At 41.4% G+C, this 16,535-nt stretch overlaps 1 protein-coding gene across 1 annotated transcript in view; it reads left to right on the forward strand.

Annotated features, from left to right (window-relative positions):
* The window catches only part of uqcrb (ubiquinol-cytochrome c reductase binding protein), a 104,519-nt gene extending 87,984 nt beyond the window's left edge, over window positions 1-16,535 (forward strand). Inside the window, exon 4 of the mRNA XM_085992608.1 lies at window positions 15,930-16,535. Coding sequence (XP_085848734.1) covers window positions 15,930-16,046 — 117 coding nt within the window. The 3' untranslated portion in view covers window positions 16,047-16,535. The remainder of the gene's footprint in view (window positions 1-15,929) is intronic.

Consider the following 16,535-nt stretch of genomic DNA (forward strand, 5'->3'; position numbering starts at 1 on the left):
TCGTAAGGCCGAATACCTGCGTTAGCCGTGCCTTAATGGCGACATACTTGTCGGTGGCCGGGGGGTTCTCCAGTAGGCTGATGATCCTCGATGCCGTTGAACTGTCGAGTGCGGAGACCACGTAAAGATAACGGGTCTGATCCTGCACGACATTGCGGAGCTCGAACTGCGCCTCCGCTTGTACGAACCAGGAGGCTGCCTGTTGTTCCCAAAATTGGGGGAGCTTCAAAGCCACTGCGTTGGCTTCCATCATGGCCCTGCGTTCCGTTTCCGCCGCGAAGAACGTCCGCGAGGATTCGGGGTCACCAATGTAGGAGTGCTTGAACTCCTAACGAAAGTACTGAGACTGAAACTAGCAGTTAACCAAACGTAGTTTAATGCACTAGTAAAAGTTACAAACAAAAACGCAGGAGAAACTCTATATAGGTCTGTACACCAACTGGTTCCACGAGGACAGAGGGGGAACGCCTCTCCCCTCTGACGTCATGATGTCATCATGTTTCCCGCCATTGGGAACATCAGGTGACCTGCGTAATGACATCATCGCGCTGGATCGCCATTTTACCGAACCCGCGCTGTTTATACAGAGCAAACACTTAAAGGTAACAAGCCCCTGTTAAAGGCAATTGTATACATTACTGCAAGAGTCTCTTGGTGGCTTTGCCACACTATGAAATATAATAAATGATTACTGTAATACAAAAACTGGTTTAGCAAATAAGAATAAAACTAAATGTTATAATGTGAATATAGCATATAAAATGAACTGAGTAATGTAATTCACAACACTATAAGATAAACAGTAATATATTACAAAGTTTATTTAAAACTGAAACACATCAGGCACAAACCTCATAAGCCCAAAGCGCAAGTGAGTTATGCAGGCCCAACTCATTCTGTGGTTTATTTTTCCATAAATCTTATTTTTATCACATCTTGACTGAGTTTTCATTTTTTACTAGTTTATTATTTTAAAGACTGAGATAATTTAATGGCTTTATTTTGTGGGGAATGAATGTCATAGAAAACTGTGGTGTGCTCCATGACACAGCTGCTGGGCTTTGAAGCAGTCACAAAGCAGTTGGTGAGTCCATTGTGGTGGTGGGTTGCCTGGTATAGATGTTGTGAAGTAGTGTATATGATATTAACTTTGGTATGTGGGGTGGGAGCACCTTTCATTGAAAACACCTGATGAATACCTCAAGCACCTGTTTCTCCTGTAGGTGTTGCTGTGATAGTAATTTTCAATGTTAAATCTATCATTTTCTTGTCACAGCCTATATCACACACAATAGCTGCTATTTTACAGTGAGAGTACATTACCTTGTTATTGCACAATCTTGTCACTGGGTTTTCGTAAATCCCTAAATGTTTTCTAAAACATGTTTTCATCTGTTATTTTTCTCAGTAACTGAGGTTTCTACTGTCCAAAATAAGGGTTTAAACAAATAAAAACATTTTTAAATTACTTATTTAACAATAAAAGGATTATATTTATCAATTGAATTGTCTTTTAATGCTTTTACTAAAGTTTATAACCTGAAGTTGTCAGCCTCTCCCTAAGGCTTGGGCTTGAACTTGCTATTTTTGCCAAGAGCTGTAACTCTGTGAATTGAATTTGAATTGTGTAGTCTAAGTATGTACAGCATGACTAATTTCCTGGGATGTATCTGTATCGTTCAGTCAGCTGTGCTGATGGAAGATTTCAGCAGTTTTTGCTCAGAAGTTTTCAAAATTATTTTAAGAAAAGCTAGAGGACAAATTTCAAAATCATTATTCTGGTAAAATGTGTGTTATTGTGTCTTTTCTCATTTCAGTTGTATTTTTCAAATAATAAGCAAATGAGTTGAATTTTGAAAGCTCTAATTACCACTTGTGTTTTGTTGATAGTAATTGGAATGTTTACCAAAAAATGCTGGAATCACACAGCAGGTCAGTCATCATCTGTGAAGAGAACAGACATGTTAACATTTCAGGTGTGGACCCTTTTGAAGAGAGTTAACGTCTCAGTTCTTTCCATGGATGCTGACTGGCCTACTGTATGTTTCCAGCATTTTCTGTTTTTGTTTCACAATTTCAGCATTTGCAGTACTTTCCTTTTTATTAGCAAGTTTACATTTTCTTACAGCTGTGCGAGAGAGTAAGAGAGATACAGAAACAGACATGGAGACACATGTCAAGAAAGCAATCACAAAGCACGAAACATAATAAAAACAGAAAATGCTGGAAATACTCAGCAGGTCAGGCAGCATCTGTGGAGAGAGAAACAAAGTTAACGGCTCGGATTTTGTGGTGGGTAATGACAGCGAACTGTCAATGTTCACCGTTATTACTCCTCTGAAACTAACCGTAACTTCAGGATTTAGCACATGCACATCTAAACGTGAAAATCCTGAAGTTGCGGTCAGTCGTTCACTGCTCTGACACAGGCTGTGCTGTGGACCACGCCATCCCCCCCCGCCCCCCCACCCCACCACACCCAACCCCATAGCCGGCAATCCATGAAATCAATGGAACTAATGAAAAGTTGAGCTTTTCCAAGCTAATATCACTGTTAAATACCCCATTAAATGTTAAGCCTTGTTGGAATAGGTGTAACTGGGGTTTCAACAGTGTATTGACTGCTAAACAACCATTCTGGCCCTGAAAAACTATTTTTTTATATTTGTGGAGTGTCAAATTTCTCCATTATGATAAAAATTACAATTTAAAAAAATTATACATTTTTAAAAAGTATGTTCATGATATTTAAGCTTCTACCTTTATTTCCCAATCTTTATTTTGCTCTCTGTTACATTTTTTAAAAGTGCAGATAATTCAGTGCTTTTCATTTCCTGGTTTGCTGTCTGTGAGAATTCTTCGATGTGACTGGCTTCTTAGACAGCTTGTTGACGTTACTACAGCTCTTCGCTGGGATTCCCATTGCACAGCGCTACAATCAATTACACATCGAGAAAGGTAAACTTCTTGCCACAAAGCTTGCGAGATCTCTGGGGGCAGCTTTCTTCGAGGAGCAGCAAGCAGCTTAGCTTCGCCGCTGACCACAAAATTACGAGCCAATGTTTCAGGTCGATGACCTTTCATCAGACCTGAGGTCATCGGCCTGAAATGTTAACTCTGTTTCTCTCTCCACAGATGCTGCCTGACCTGCTGAGTATTTCCAGCATTTTCTGTTTTTATTTCAGATTTCCAGCATCTGCAGTATTTTGCGTTTGCACTAAATGTAATGTTTATATGGATCCTTTAGAAAGTCACAAGCCAGTGCTGTTAGACATGAGATTTTCTTTTCCCCCAACCATGCCTTACCCCTCCTCTCACTGTTAACAGGCACCTAGAATCTTCCTGTGAGCAAAACTTCACATCCAACCCCCAGTAATGCCAAACCCCAGCTTCCCCCTCCACAGTGATGTAGTTAGCAAAGGAGCCGTGGGTCTGCAGGGGTCGGAGGGGTTGAGATGTCCAGTGGGCAAATGAATGATGAGTGCATGTGTGCAGTGGTAAGTGTGTGAGGTGAGTCTTAAGTGTTTTAAAAGCTTTACTTACCTTTGCTTCTTCCTCCAGGATTCATCCCTTCAGATCTCGGGAGTCCCTCATCTCACAGCACAGAAAGCAGAATGGTCGCTGCATTCTCAAATGCAGCAGCCTTCTGCTTTCTGCTCAGGAAGGCTTTCTAATTGAGTCTTGAGTAAAGACTCAACTTAGAAGACAGATTGTCAGTGTTTGACAGCTTCACAGAGCCGTCAAACGATGACAATTCATCTATCAAAAAATCTTGACTATCCTAATATAGACTGGGATAGTAATAGTGTAAAGGGCAGAGAGGGGGGAAGAATTTATGTAGTGTGTTCAGGAGAACTTTCTTGATCAGTATGTTTCCAGACCGATGAGGGAGGAGGCATTGCTGGATCTGGTTCTGGGGAATGAGGTGGGTCAAGTGAAGCAACTGTCAGTAGGGAAAACATTTAGGGAACAGTAATCACGGTATCATAAGGTTTAGATTAGCTATGGAAAAGGACAGGGAGCAATCTAGAGTAAAAATATTTAATTGGAGGAAGGCCAATTTCAGTGGGTTGAGAATGGATCTGGCCTGGGTAAATTGGAATCAAAGATTGGGAGGAAAAACTGTAATCGAACTGGGCTGCTTTTAAAGAGGAGATGGTTTGGGTACTGTTGTGGTACATTCTCATGAGGGGAAAGATAGGGCAACCAAAGTCAGAGCTCCCTGGATGACAAAAGCGATAAGAAGTAAGATGAAGCAGAAAAAGGGGGTGTATGACATATGTCAGGTTGAGAATACAAGTGAGAACCGGGCTGAATATAGAAAGTTCAGAGGGGAAATGAAAAAGGAAATAAGAGGGGCAAAGAGAGAGTATGAGAATAGATTGGCAGCTAACATAAAAGGGAATCCAAAAGTCTTCTATAGGCATATAAATAGTAAACGGGTAGTAAGAGGAGGGGTGGGGCCGATTGGGGACCAAAATGGAGACCTACGCATGGAGGCAGAGGGTAAGGCTGAGGTACTAAATGGTACTTTGCATCTGTCTTCACCAAGGAAGAATATGCTGCCAAAGTCATAGTGAAAGATGAAGTAGTTGAGATACTGGATGGGATAAAAATTGATAAAGAGGTACTAGAAAGGCTGGCTGTACTTAAGGTAGATAATTCACCAGGACCGGATGGGATGCATCCTAGGATGCTGAGGGAAGTAAAGGTGGAAATTGCGGTGGTACTTGCCATAATCTTCCAATCCTCCTTAGATACTGGGTGGTGCCAGAGGACTGGAGAATTGCAAATGTTACACCATTGTTCAAAAAAAGGTATAAGGATAAACCCAGCAACTGCAGGCCAGTCAGTTTAACCTCAGTAGTGGGGAAGCTTTTAGAAACGATAATCCGGGACAAAATTAACAGTCACTAGGACAAGTGTGGATTAATTAAGGAAAGCCAGCATAGACTTGTTAAAAGCAAATTGTGTTTAACTAACTTGATTGAGTTTTTTGATGAGGTAACAGAAAGGGTTGATGAGGGCAATGCAGTTGATGTGGTGTACATGGACTTCCAAAAAGCGTTTGATAAAGTGCCACATAATAGGCTTGCCAGCAAAGTTGAAGCCCATGGAAAAAAAGGGACAGTGGCAGCATGGATACGAAATTGGCTAAGTGACAGAGAGTAATGGTGAAAGGTTGTTTATCAGACTGGAGGAAGGTATACAGTGGGGTTCCCCAGCTGTCGGTACTAGGACCATTACTTTTCTTGATATATATCAATGACTTAGACTTGGGTGTACAGGGAACAATTAAAAAATTTGCGGATAACACAAAACTTGGAAGTATAGTGAACAGAGAGGAGGATAGTGATAGACTTCAAGAAGACATAGACAGACCGGCACTGGCATGGACACAATGGGCCAAATGGCCTCCTTCTATGCCATTATGACTCTATGACTATGACTGGTGGAATGGGCAGACACGTGGCAGATGAAATTTATCACAGAAAAGTGTGAAGTGATATATTTTGGTAGGAAGAACGAGGAGAGGCAATATAAACTACAGGGTACAATTCTAAAGGGAGTGAATGAACAGAGATAGCTGGGAGTATATGTGCACAAATTATTGAAGGTGGCAGGGCAGGTTGAGAAAGCGGTTAAAAAGTATACGGGATCCTGGGCTTCATAAATAGAGGCATAGAGTACAAAACAAGGAAGTTAGGATGAACCTTTATAAAACACTGGTTTGGCCTCAACTGGAGTATTCCATCCAATCCTAGGCACTGCACTTTAGGAAGGATGTGAAGGCCTTAGAGAGGGTGCAGAAAAGATTTACAAGAATGGTTCCAGAGATGAGGAACTTCAGTTACATGGATAGACTGGAGAAGCTGGAATTGTTTTCCTTAGAGCAGAGAAGGTTGAGAGTAGATTTGATAGAGGTGTTCAAAATCATGAGGGGTCTAGACAGAGTAAATGGAGAGAAACTGTTCCCATTGGTGGAAGGGTCGAGAACCAGAGGACACAGATTTAAGGTGATTGGCAGAAGAACCAAAGGCGACATGAGGAAAAAGTTTTTTTATGCAGCGAGTGGTTATGATCTGGAATGCACTGCCTGAGAGGGTGGTGCAGGCAGATTGAATTGCTGCTTTCAAAAGGGAATTGGATAAGTAGCTGAAGGAAAAAAATAGCAGGGCTATGGGGAAAGGGCGGGGGATTGGGACTGGCTGAAGTGCTCTTGCAGGTAGCCGGCATGGGCTCAATGGGCCAAATGGCCTCTTTCTGTGCTGTAACCATTCTAACCATTGTAACTAGCAGTAAAAATCCCAGAATTGATTGAAATTTGACTGTAAAACAGTAGCCTTATATGACATAAACAGACCTATTGTTAAAAAACAGCAAATCCTCTGACTCACTGTGAGCAAAGCTACAAGAGATCTATGATTATAATAGTCAATTTCCCATGGTACTTCACACAATTGGCCAGAGAATCTGGTCTCTCTCTTAGCTATCTCTGCTGTATTTGTATTGCTGTTTCTTTCTGTCTCTACTCTTCTGGTTTTGTCTCTCTCTTTCTCTTCTCTTCTACCCTCTCTCCACTTGACTCTTCCTTTTGCTACTCTCTGTCATTTTCTTCTTTGCTTTCCTTTTGGGTTGAAGGTGCTAGATGGTATGGCATTGTGTGTCAGAGAAAGGAGTCACTATGGTTGCAGGCATTTGAGGTGGGGTTTGCAGGGAAAATGTGAACCTCAGTGGCTCCTTTCCCATCCCTTCTCCCAGTCATTCATGCTTCCCTCTCACCCACATGCTCCCATCACATCTCCTGACCCTTCACCTTCCCACCATTCATTCTTATTCCTACCACAACTTCACTTCCTCTACCTCTTCCCATTTGAACTATACACTGAACCATTGTATCCTCCACTCTCTGCTCCAGTGTCACTCCACTCACCCTCAACTCTCCATTCACTCCCTCCACTCCCACTCATTCCTTCCAAGGACCGATGCTGAAAGGCCAGAGGTCGATCCCCTTAATCAATTTTCCTCTCCCCTTCTGCTTCTACCCTACCTTCCTATCTGTTAAATCCTTAGTTTTGGACATTTCAGTTATTGAGAAAAAAAATGTCAGATGAAAAAAATGGAGAAAGCATTTCAACAGAATGTTAGCAAGACTCCAAGGGTTAGATTATGAGGAGAGATTACATAAACTAAACTTGTATTCCATGGAATAGAGAAGGTTAGGGGTTGAATTAAACATACCAGGTTATTTAATGATCAGGAAGGACAGGCAGGAAGGAAGGGGAGGTGGGGTGGCTATGTTAATAAAGGAAGGAATCACTGTAATACAGAGAAATGATATTGGGTCAAAAGATCTGGATAATGAAACAGTTTGGGTGGAGGTAAGGAATAATAAGGGGAAAAAAACACTAGTGGGCGTAGTCTATAGGCCGCCGAACAGTGGCAACTCTGTTGGATGGAGTATCAATCAGGAAATAGTTGAGGCTTGTAATAAGGGAACATCTATAATTATGGGGGATTTTAACTATCATATTAATTGGACAAATCAAATTGGGCAGGGCTGCCTTGAGGATGAGTTCATTGAGTGTATTAGGGATGGGTTTCTTGAGCAGTATGTAACTGAACCGACCAGGGGGCAAGCAACCTTAGATCTGGTCCTGTGTAATGAGACGGGATTAATTAAAAATGTCCTAGTAAAGGATCCCCTTGGAATGAGTGACCATAACATGGTTGAATTCCATATTCAATTAGAGGGTGAGAAGGTTGGATCTCAAACAAGCGTGCTAAGCTTGAATAAAGGAGACTATGAAGGTATGAGAGCGGAATTGAGTAGAGTGGATTGGGAAAATAGATTAAAGGGTAAGACAATACACGATCAGTGGTGTACATTTAAGGAGTTATTTTACAACTTCGAAAAAAAATATATTCCACTGAGAAGAAAAGGGTGCAAAAGAAAAGACAGCCATCCGTGGCTAAGTAAAGAAATTAAGGATAGTATTCAACTAAAAACAAGGGCATATAAGGTAGCCAAATCTAGTGGGAGGATAGAGGATTGGGAAAACTTTAAAAGACAGCAAAAAATAACAAAAAGATTGATTAAGAAAGGGAAGATAGATTATGAAAGTAAATTAGCAAAAAATATAAAAACAGATAGTAAGTTTTTATAGTTATATAAAAAGAAAAAGGGTGGCTAAAGTAAATGTTGGTCCCTTAGAGGATGAGACCGGGAAATTAATGGTGGGAAGTATGGAGATGGCAAAAACACTGAATGAATATTTTACATCAGTCTTTACAGTAGAAGACACTAAGAATATCCCAACACTGGACAAACAGGGGGCTAAAGGGGGGGAGGAGCTAAACACGATCAAAATCACTAAGGAAGCGGTACTCGGTAAAATAATGGGACTCAAGGCGGATAAATCACCTGGACTTGATGGCTTACATCCTAGGGTCTTGAGGGAAGTGGCGGTAGGGATTGTGGATGCATTGGTAATAATTTTCCAAAACTCCCTGGACTCAGCAAAGGTCCCGGCAGACTGGAAAACTGCTAATGTAACACCCTTATTTAAAAAGGGCAGTAGACAGAAGGCTGGAAACTATAGACCGGTTAGCCTAACATCTGTGGTAGGTAAAATTTTGGAGTCCATTATTAAGGAGACAGTAACAGGACATTTGGATAATCATAATTTAATAGGACAAAGTCAGCATGTTTTATGAAGGGGAAGTCATGTTTGACAAATTTGCTGGAGTTCTTTGAGGAAGTAACGTATAGGGTGGATAAAGGGGAACCAGTGGACGTAGTGTATTTAGACTTCCAAAAGGCATTTGACAAGGTGCCACACAAAAGATTATTGCTTAAGATAAAAAATCACGGGATGGGGGTAATATTCTGGCATGGATAGAGGATTGGCTATCTAACAGAAGGCAGAGAGTTGGGATAAATGGTTCATTCTCAGACTGGCAATCAGTAACTAGTGGTGTTCCGCAGGGGTCAGTGCTGGGTCCCCAACTCTTTACAATCTATATTAACGATTTGGAGGAGGGGACCGAGTGTAACATATCAAAGTTTGCAGATGATACTAAGATGGGAAGGAAAGTAGTGAGTGAGGAGGACATAAAAAACCTGCAAGGGGACATAGACAGGCTAAGTAAGTGGGCAGAGATTTGGCAGATGGAATACAATACTGGAAAGTGTGAGGTTATGCACTTTGGCAGGAAAAATAGTAGAGCAAGTTATTATCTTAATGGCAAGAAACTGGAAAGTACTGAAGTACAAAGGGATCTGGGGGTCCTGGTGCACGAAACTCAAATGGTTAGTATGCAGGTGCAGCAAGTGATTAAGAAGGCCAATGGAATGTTGGCTTTCATTGCTAGGGGGATAGAATATAAAAATAGGGAGGTATTGCTTCAGTTGTACAAGGTATTGGTGAGACCGCACCTGGAATACTGCGTACAGTTTTGGTGTCCATACTTAAGAAAGGACATACTTGCTCTCGAGTCAGTACAAAGAAGGTTCACTCGGTTAATCCCGGGGATGAGGGGATGGACATATGAGGAGAGGTTGAGTAGATTGGGACTCTACTCATTGGAGTTCAGAAGAATGAGAGGCGATCTTATTGAAACATATAAGATTGTGAAGGGGTTGGATCGGGTGGATGCGGGGAAGATGTTCCCGATGATGGGTGAAACTAGAACTAGGGGGCATAGTCTTAGAATAAGGGGCTGCTCTTTCAAAACTGAGATGAGGAGGAACTACTTCACTCAGAGGGTGGTAGGTCCATGGAATATGCTGCCCCAAAAAGCTGTAGAAGCTACATCATTACATAAATTTAAAACAGAAATAGACAGTTTCCTAGAAGTAAAGGGAATTAAAGGTTACGGGGAGCGGGCAGGAAATTGGACATGAGTCTAGGTTCGGATCGGCCATGGCCCTGTGGTTAACGGAGCGGGCCCAGGGGCCGTGTAGCCTGATCCTGCTCCTATTTCGTGTGTCTAATTCTGTTAGATTCAGGAGATGGTTCTGGGATAGTGGATTGGCGGTTAGGATCAGATCAGCCATGATCTTATTGAATGGCGGAGCAGGCTCGAGGGGCCGATTGGCCTACTCCTGCTCCTATTTCTTATGTTCTTATGTTCTTATGATTTGATTGAGGTTTTTAGGATTTTGAAAGGAATTGAAAAAGTAGATAGGGAGAAACTTTCCCATTGGTTGAGGAGTCTAGGGCAAGGGGACATCACCTTAAAATCAGAGCCAGGTCATTCAAAAGAGAAGTTAGGAAACACGTCTTCCCACTAAATGCAGTAGATGCTAGCTCAATTCATAATTCTAAATCTGAGATTGATCGATTTTTGTTAGCCAAGGGTATTAAGGAATATGGAGCCAAGGCAGGTGGATGGAGTTAGGATACAGATCAGCCATGATTTGACTGAATGGCAGAACAGGCTCGAGGTACTGAATGACCTACTCCTGTTCTTATGTTCCTATTGCACTGTTTTATCTTCAGGATCCAAGCCACGTGGTTTCCACTTGGCCTCCATGCTGGGATTGGTGTGTAAACAGGAAACACGAAACTCCAACCCCCAGCATCGGATAATTTGCACCTGAACTGCGCATCGCAGAGTAAACCTGATCTTTTGTAGCTGGGTACAAAAAGGGGGAGCAAGTGAAGGCATATGACAATGACGTAAAGTGATGAAGTCATCAGTCGGCCAAGCTCCTCCCACCTGCTACTAAAATTACATTTTTATTCTGGCCTCTCACAGATTCCCAGAAGCTACAATATTTCTAACTCCGAGCCAATTTATTCTGCATCACCGGTGATTTGAAGCTAATGCTTTCAATACCAGGTTCTCTCTGCTGGTCGGTGCACCGTGTGAATGTTATGACTCTCTGCATTAGACCCAACCAACTTAGATCGGGTTCCGGAGGTGTCAGTGTGAATGGACTCTCCAAAGACCAAGTGAGCTCGGAAGCGATTCATTCTCTCTTTGCTTGCTGCACTGAGGATACATATTTAGATTATTACCAACGTTTTCTAGTTTTGGCAGTAAAGAATGCAATTTCACAGCATTTCCTGTTTGTTTGGTGAATCGGTGCGGTTTCACTGGGCACCTAGTTCAAAGCTCGGTCTTTGGAAAAATGGAACTGAACTGGCCAGTAAGGGTATTTTTCAGTCTGAACTTTATTGTGTGACCAATGGAAGCTGGACTGATTACACGAAGGCCAACTTTCTAGAGAGTGTGTGTGTGAGGGGGGGATGTCATTATGTAAACTCGTGAATATTATTGTACAAGTATTGACCGAGTGCCAAAATATTTGCCAAAGGATTACAGAAGTGATATTTCTCATACAAAGAGAGTGCAAACTATATTGTATGAATACATTTTGTACTCAGTTACTGTGCACTGAGTTTTGCAGATACCAACCATTTGTTGACTTACAATTAATGGGAACGTGCGCGTCTTTAACCTGGGAACTCTCAGGGTTTTCATTTCTTCGAGGTCTCGGGAATATTAAGAATATAAGAGCGATGTTTCATGCCACTACGCAAACTAAATAGTTCAGTTTAATGCCAGAAACAAAAATGACTTACGATCCACCTGCATTGCACTGCTCCAAACCCCATGACCCTTCCCCGTACGTCTGAACATTCCATATCTCTGCACACTCTGTCGCACCCACTCTTGGGGGAGCCAACATTCCCAGGTCTGCTCCTCGGGTTACAGCTGGTGTGCAATAAAACCATTGTTTTTTTTATCAGAGAAAACTTATGCACGGGGAAAGACTTTTTAATCACAGATGGTGAAGGCAACTTGTTTATTTTAGCTTCAGAATGGTGCCGGCTTCTTTATGACCAGTTTGGGTTATATTTGTTTTACTGTTTTCATTTTAAGTGAAGGATGACATTGGGATTCGGATATTAATACAATGACCAGGCGACCAACAGAGTTTTGGTAAGTTTTAAAAGGAGGTCCTCTCATTGTACTTCGGACAATGCAGTCCGAGTATTGGGGCTGCATGTATATATTATATAATAATATGTGTATATAAATGCGTGTAGGTATGTGATACAAATCAGACTCTTCACTGAGACAGCTGAAGATGTTTGATACCTGTCCATCCGGCGAATACATTAACAGTACAGGCATATTTAACGTATGTGCATACATGTGTGTATGTGTGTGTTAAATATACCTCGATTGCTCAATGGTTATCAAACCAGTATATACAGTCAAGGAGACTACAATGTAGTCGGGTTAAACGTTGTGCCTTAGCTAAAATCATGATAAACTGTAAAAGATCAGATGATGAAATGATCAGAAATAAGTGTTCTGGAACCGAAGAGAATTCAACTATTCCCAGATCATGGACATTTTACTACTTTAAAGGCGCTATATAAATGCAAGTTGTTGCTGATTTAGTGTGTGGCAGTTAAGGCAGAAGACGTTATTGTGCAAAAGAAATGGTTGCAATTTAAGAGCAATGTATATCATATCACATATCACTTACAGTCACTGACTTGGTAGATGACAGAGGCAGTTAGTTCGATTGGATTTAACAGAGAAACAGTTCCATGTGACAAGACTCCGGGGTAGTTTACCTCATATGATGTCATTTAGTTTAAATGTTGCCTGTGGGGTTCTGTGGTCATACAGACACTGTCTGCGGCTGGGCTTTAGACGGGTTGCTTTACGAGCCAAGATGACTGTAATAAATGTATCAGGTTTATAGTTAAAGTATTGGCACTAAGAAAGAACGCGTTGAGATTTTTTTTATTTCACACAGATTGACTCTGGCATTATTTGCAGTTCACGATGCAACTATTGGTTATTGCCTCGAGTAAAAGTCCTTTTTAAAATACACTCGTATCGTTTATACTCTGTATTCAGAAGCCAGATTTCTTTCAGAAACCACATATTTATTAAAGGAAATGAAGAGATATATTCAATGTATGTTAGTGTTCGAACGATTTATGAATTGATTGTGAAATTATTTCATTTTAGATTAAGCTATATATAGTTTGAGAAAAGTTACAAATTGATACTAGGTGTGAACAACCATTGGTTAGACCCTGGTTGGAGTACTGTTATTATGTGCAGTTCTGGATACCCCATTATAGGAAGGTTATTAAAACCAGAGGACAGTGCAGTGAAAACTCACTAGAATGAGAGCTTATAGTTATGAAGAAAGCCTCAAAAAATTAGGGCTTTTTTTCACCAGAACAGAAACGGTTAAAGCGAGGGGATCTAATAGAGGTTTTCAAAATGATGAAATGTTCTGAGAGGGTGAATAATATAAGATTGCTTCCACTGGTTGGCGAATTGTCAACAAGGGCAGACTGATTGAAGATTGTGGTGGAGTTTGAAGCAATGCTTTCCCATCGAGGGCTTTAGAGCAGAGAATGCTTTACCCCAATCGCCTATTGAACCTATAATATCATTTTAAAAGCAGCCGGTTCAAAGATTTGAAAGCGACCAATATAAAAGGATGTGGGGAGAGGGTATAGGCAGTGGAGTTAGAATAGAGCTAACGCCACACCAGGCTCCTTGGGTCAATTGTGTTTTTCTGCGTTCTAAATTCTATAATTATCACAGAATCTTACAACACAAAAGGAGGTAATTCGGCCCATCGTGCCTGTGCCTGCTCTTTGAAAGAGCTATCAAATTAGTCCCAATCCCCTGCTCTTTCCCCAAAGCTTTCCAAATTCAAATCAGAGCTGATATTGCAGCGGAATCTGCCCTGCCGCCTAAGGATCTCTGCATCTACCGGCCTGGTTATATTGAGCTGTTTAAATTGGCTACTTTCCATTGAACATTTTAGAAGCCCCAGCAAGACGTTAAGGGTTAAGGTTATGCGTCCACTTTCGTGCTGTTGAGAAGTAGATTGGTTGACAGTATAATTCCAGAATCAGTCAAAATGTAACTGGAGCAGAGCAGTGGGGGACCCCGGGAGGACACAATAGCACGCTGCTTGGGTGCGGTATCAAATGTAGCTTTTTTTCAGTCCTCAAGCAATCTTACCCTCGAGGACACTTCATATCATTTTGAATGTTTTGAACGCGTGGAAACGCCAGTCTGTACTCAAAATATTTAAAATGTAATAGCAACCAGCAGAACTCCGGCCATCCACCTAACTATTCAACTACAAAGCTCTCTACTTTGCAGCCAGGCCGCGTAAATCAGGCCCTGCCAGGTTCGAATCGATTCCGTGCTACCAATAATTGCAGTGTAAAGGCAGCCTAACTGCACAGAAACCTCTTATGTTTAATAAACACTTTAAGTGAGTCCACAAAGTGTCCTTATTACAAGGAAGTGTCACAGGCCAAGTATTTATAAGCTACACTCAAAAGGTGAAAAATAAAATACAGTATAAAGAAAAAGAAACTGAAAATCTGAAGTTAAAGGAGATGCTAGAAATAGGCAACAGGTGGGCAGGAGGGAAAGAAAGACCGATCGCTCTACAAATACTGGCGTACTTGCTGTGTATTTCCAGTGTTTCCTGCTTTTTGTAAAATATATGACAAACGATTAGAACGTATCAACTCTAGTGTATGAACAGTTTGAGGAATAGCGGCACAATGTCCACGTGTTTAAGACCTAATATTTGTAATGGCAAAAGATTGATGCAGTTTCAGTATTCTGTAGCATAAAAGTCGTACATTTTTTATGGTGCTAGTTTCAGAATCGAGTGTGTATCTGGATAATGAGGGCATCGAACTACACAATTTGCAGGTTTTACTTTGAACAGCTCACTATGTGGGGGGGGGGGGGGCACATCTCTTCAATGTAATCTAAACATTCCGGTTTTATCACACGCTACATCTTGATTGGGTTCTGTCGGCGAATCAATCTTTCAATCGAAGCGAACGTACTTTAAAAGCTACACAAACATAACAGATTTGTGACATAATCCTATTCTGCTTCCTCCTCAAAATGTAAATATGCTCCTCAGGCCTGTACAGTCTATTGCTGCGGGAATTTCATCCTTACACTCACATCATTCCGTCATTTCGTTCCCAGGTTTCAATATACCGACCGAATCCGTAAGGCTCGCAAAGTTACCCCTCTGTCTCGTCGAATGTCTCTATATACTTTGAATGAAGAATAGTTATAGATTATTGAAATATCTAACACGCATTGTTCTGGGAATGTTAAAAGCCGTTTCATGCTCTTTGACATTTTTTGTCTAATTGATTTTCTAAATTCCTGGAGTCAAACAGCAGCTGAACTCCAGGCCGTCAGGGGAAAAATGATTTCCACAAGACTGCTAACCAAAGCGCTAAAATAAAACGCCTCTACTTTATATTGCCCGAAACTACCGGAAAACCGCAAATATTTTTGAACGTGAATAGGGAATATCGGGAGGGGAAAGGGGGGAGGAAGCGGGTCAGATGAACTCCCACTCTGATAGTTTGCTTAAACCGTGACCAGTACACAGGCCGGGGGTCAGTGCCAGCATATTTTTGGCTGAGATCGGAGTTTGTGAATGAGAACACGTCGTTGTCAGCCACAACCAGGCAGGGTTTACTCAGCTTATTAATAAGAAACAGGGAAGACGGGGAGAAGTCAGAGAACGCTTCTGTAAACAATGTCGATTGACATTTAACACACTCGGGAAACATAGTTAGAGCAGTAACAATTTCACTCCAGCAACTATCATTCTTACCAAGACGCAACAAAGTTCAGGTGCGGCGTGGCTCGTTTCTCCTATTATTAATTTTAAGTTGATAACATGCAGAAAGAAAACTCATTTCCTCCTTCTCGTTTTCCTGTTCAAATCCTGCATATGTTTCCATTCCCGATCCAATGCTGTTCTATGACATTCATGTACACCTCTCTTGCACCAAATTTATTTTGCAAACGCTGCTGTTGTATGTGTATAATAAAGCAAGCTCATATCTCAACAACGTCCTGCTCTGATTCTGCAGATAACATCTGTATGGAAGGGGAAAGGGCGCCGCCCGCCAGCACAAGAACGTTTGGCGCCAATGTTACTCAACAAATTCACCAATATACTGGAACCGAAGACTGTTTGTGTTTTATAAACTGTATTCATTACTCATCTCATTTATGAAGCTGTGTTAGAAGTGATGGGGTGTTTTTTGTTGCATTGTTTGGTTAATAGTGAATTGTTATTTTAAGTGCTCTGGTTTCCTTGGTGAATGTTGGATTGTTCTCACGCCAGGAGAGGTCAGAAGACCCGCGGAGTCTGCCAGGTGAAAATACACGAGACTAAACCATTGCATATACTGAAACTTCATGTTCTAGTTCACAGGCACCGACTGGAACAGGGACATGGGAATCCAATACGTCGGAATATGAGAATATTCCTAGTAAAGAGAGCGCGAGTGAATAGCAACAGGCAAATTCACATGAACTAATGGCAAACTGTTTTCAAATGCTAGGGGGATTTATGTATCTTCACAGTCTCGGATTGGTTTATTTCACCATCGTTAATTTTAACCCCTTTCGTGTAGATTCCTTCCTGTATTTATTTCAAAGTACTCAAAATCGCTTCTACATTGCAAGTTCAA

This window comes from Somniosus microcephalus, chromosome 7 (assembly GCF_052327205.1).
Source record: "Somniosus microcephalus isolate GS21.2 chromosome 7, FLI_Smic_1.0, whole genome shotgun sequence".
NCBI classification, from domain to species: Eukaryota; Metazoa; Chordata; class Chondrichthyes; order Squaliformes; family Somniosidae; genus Somniosus; species Somniosus microcephalus.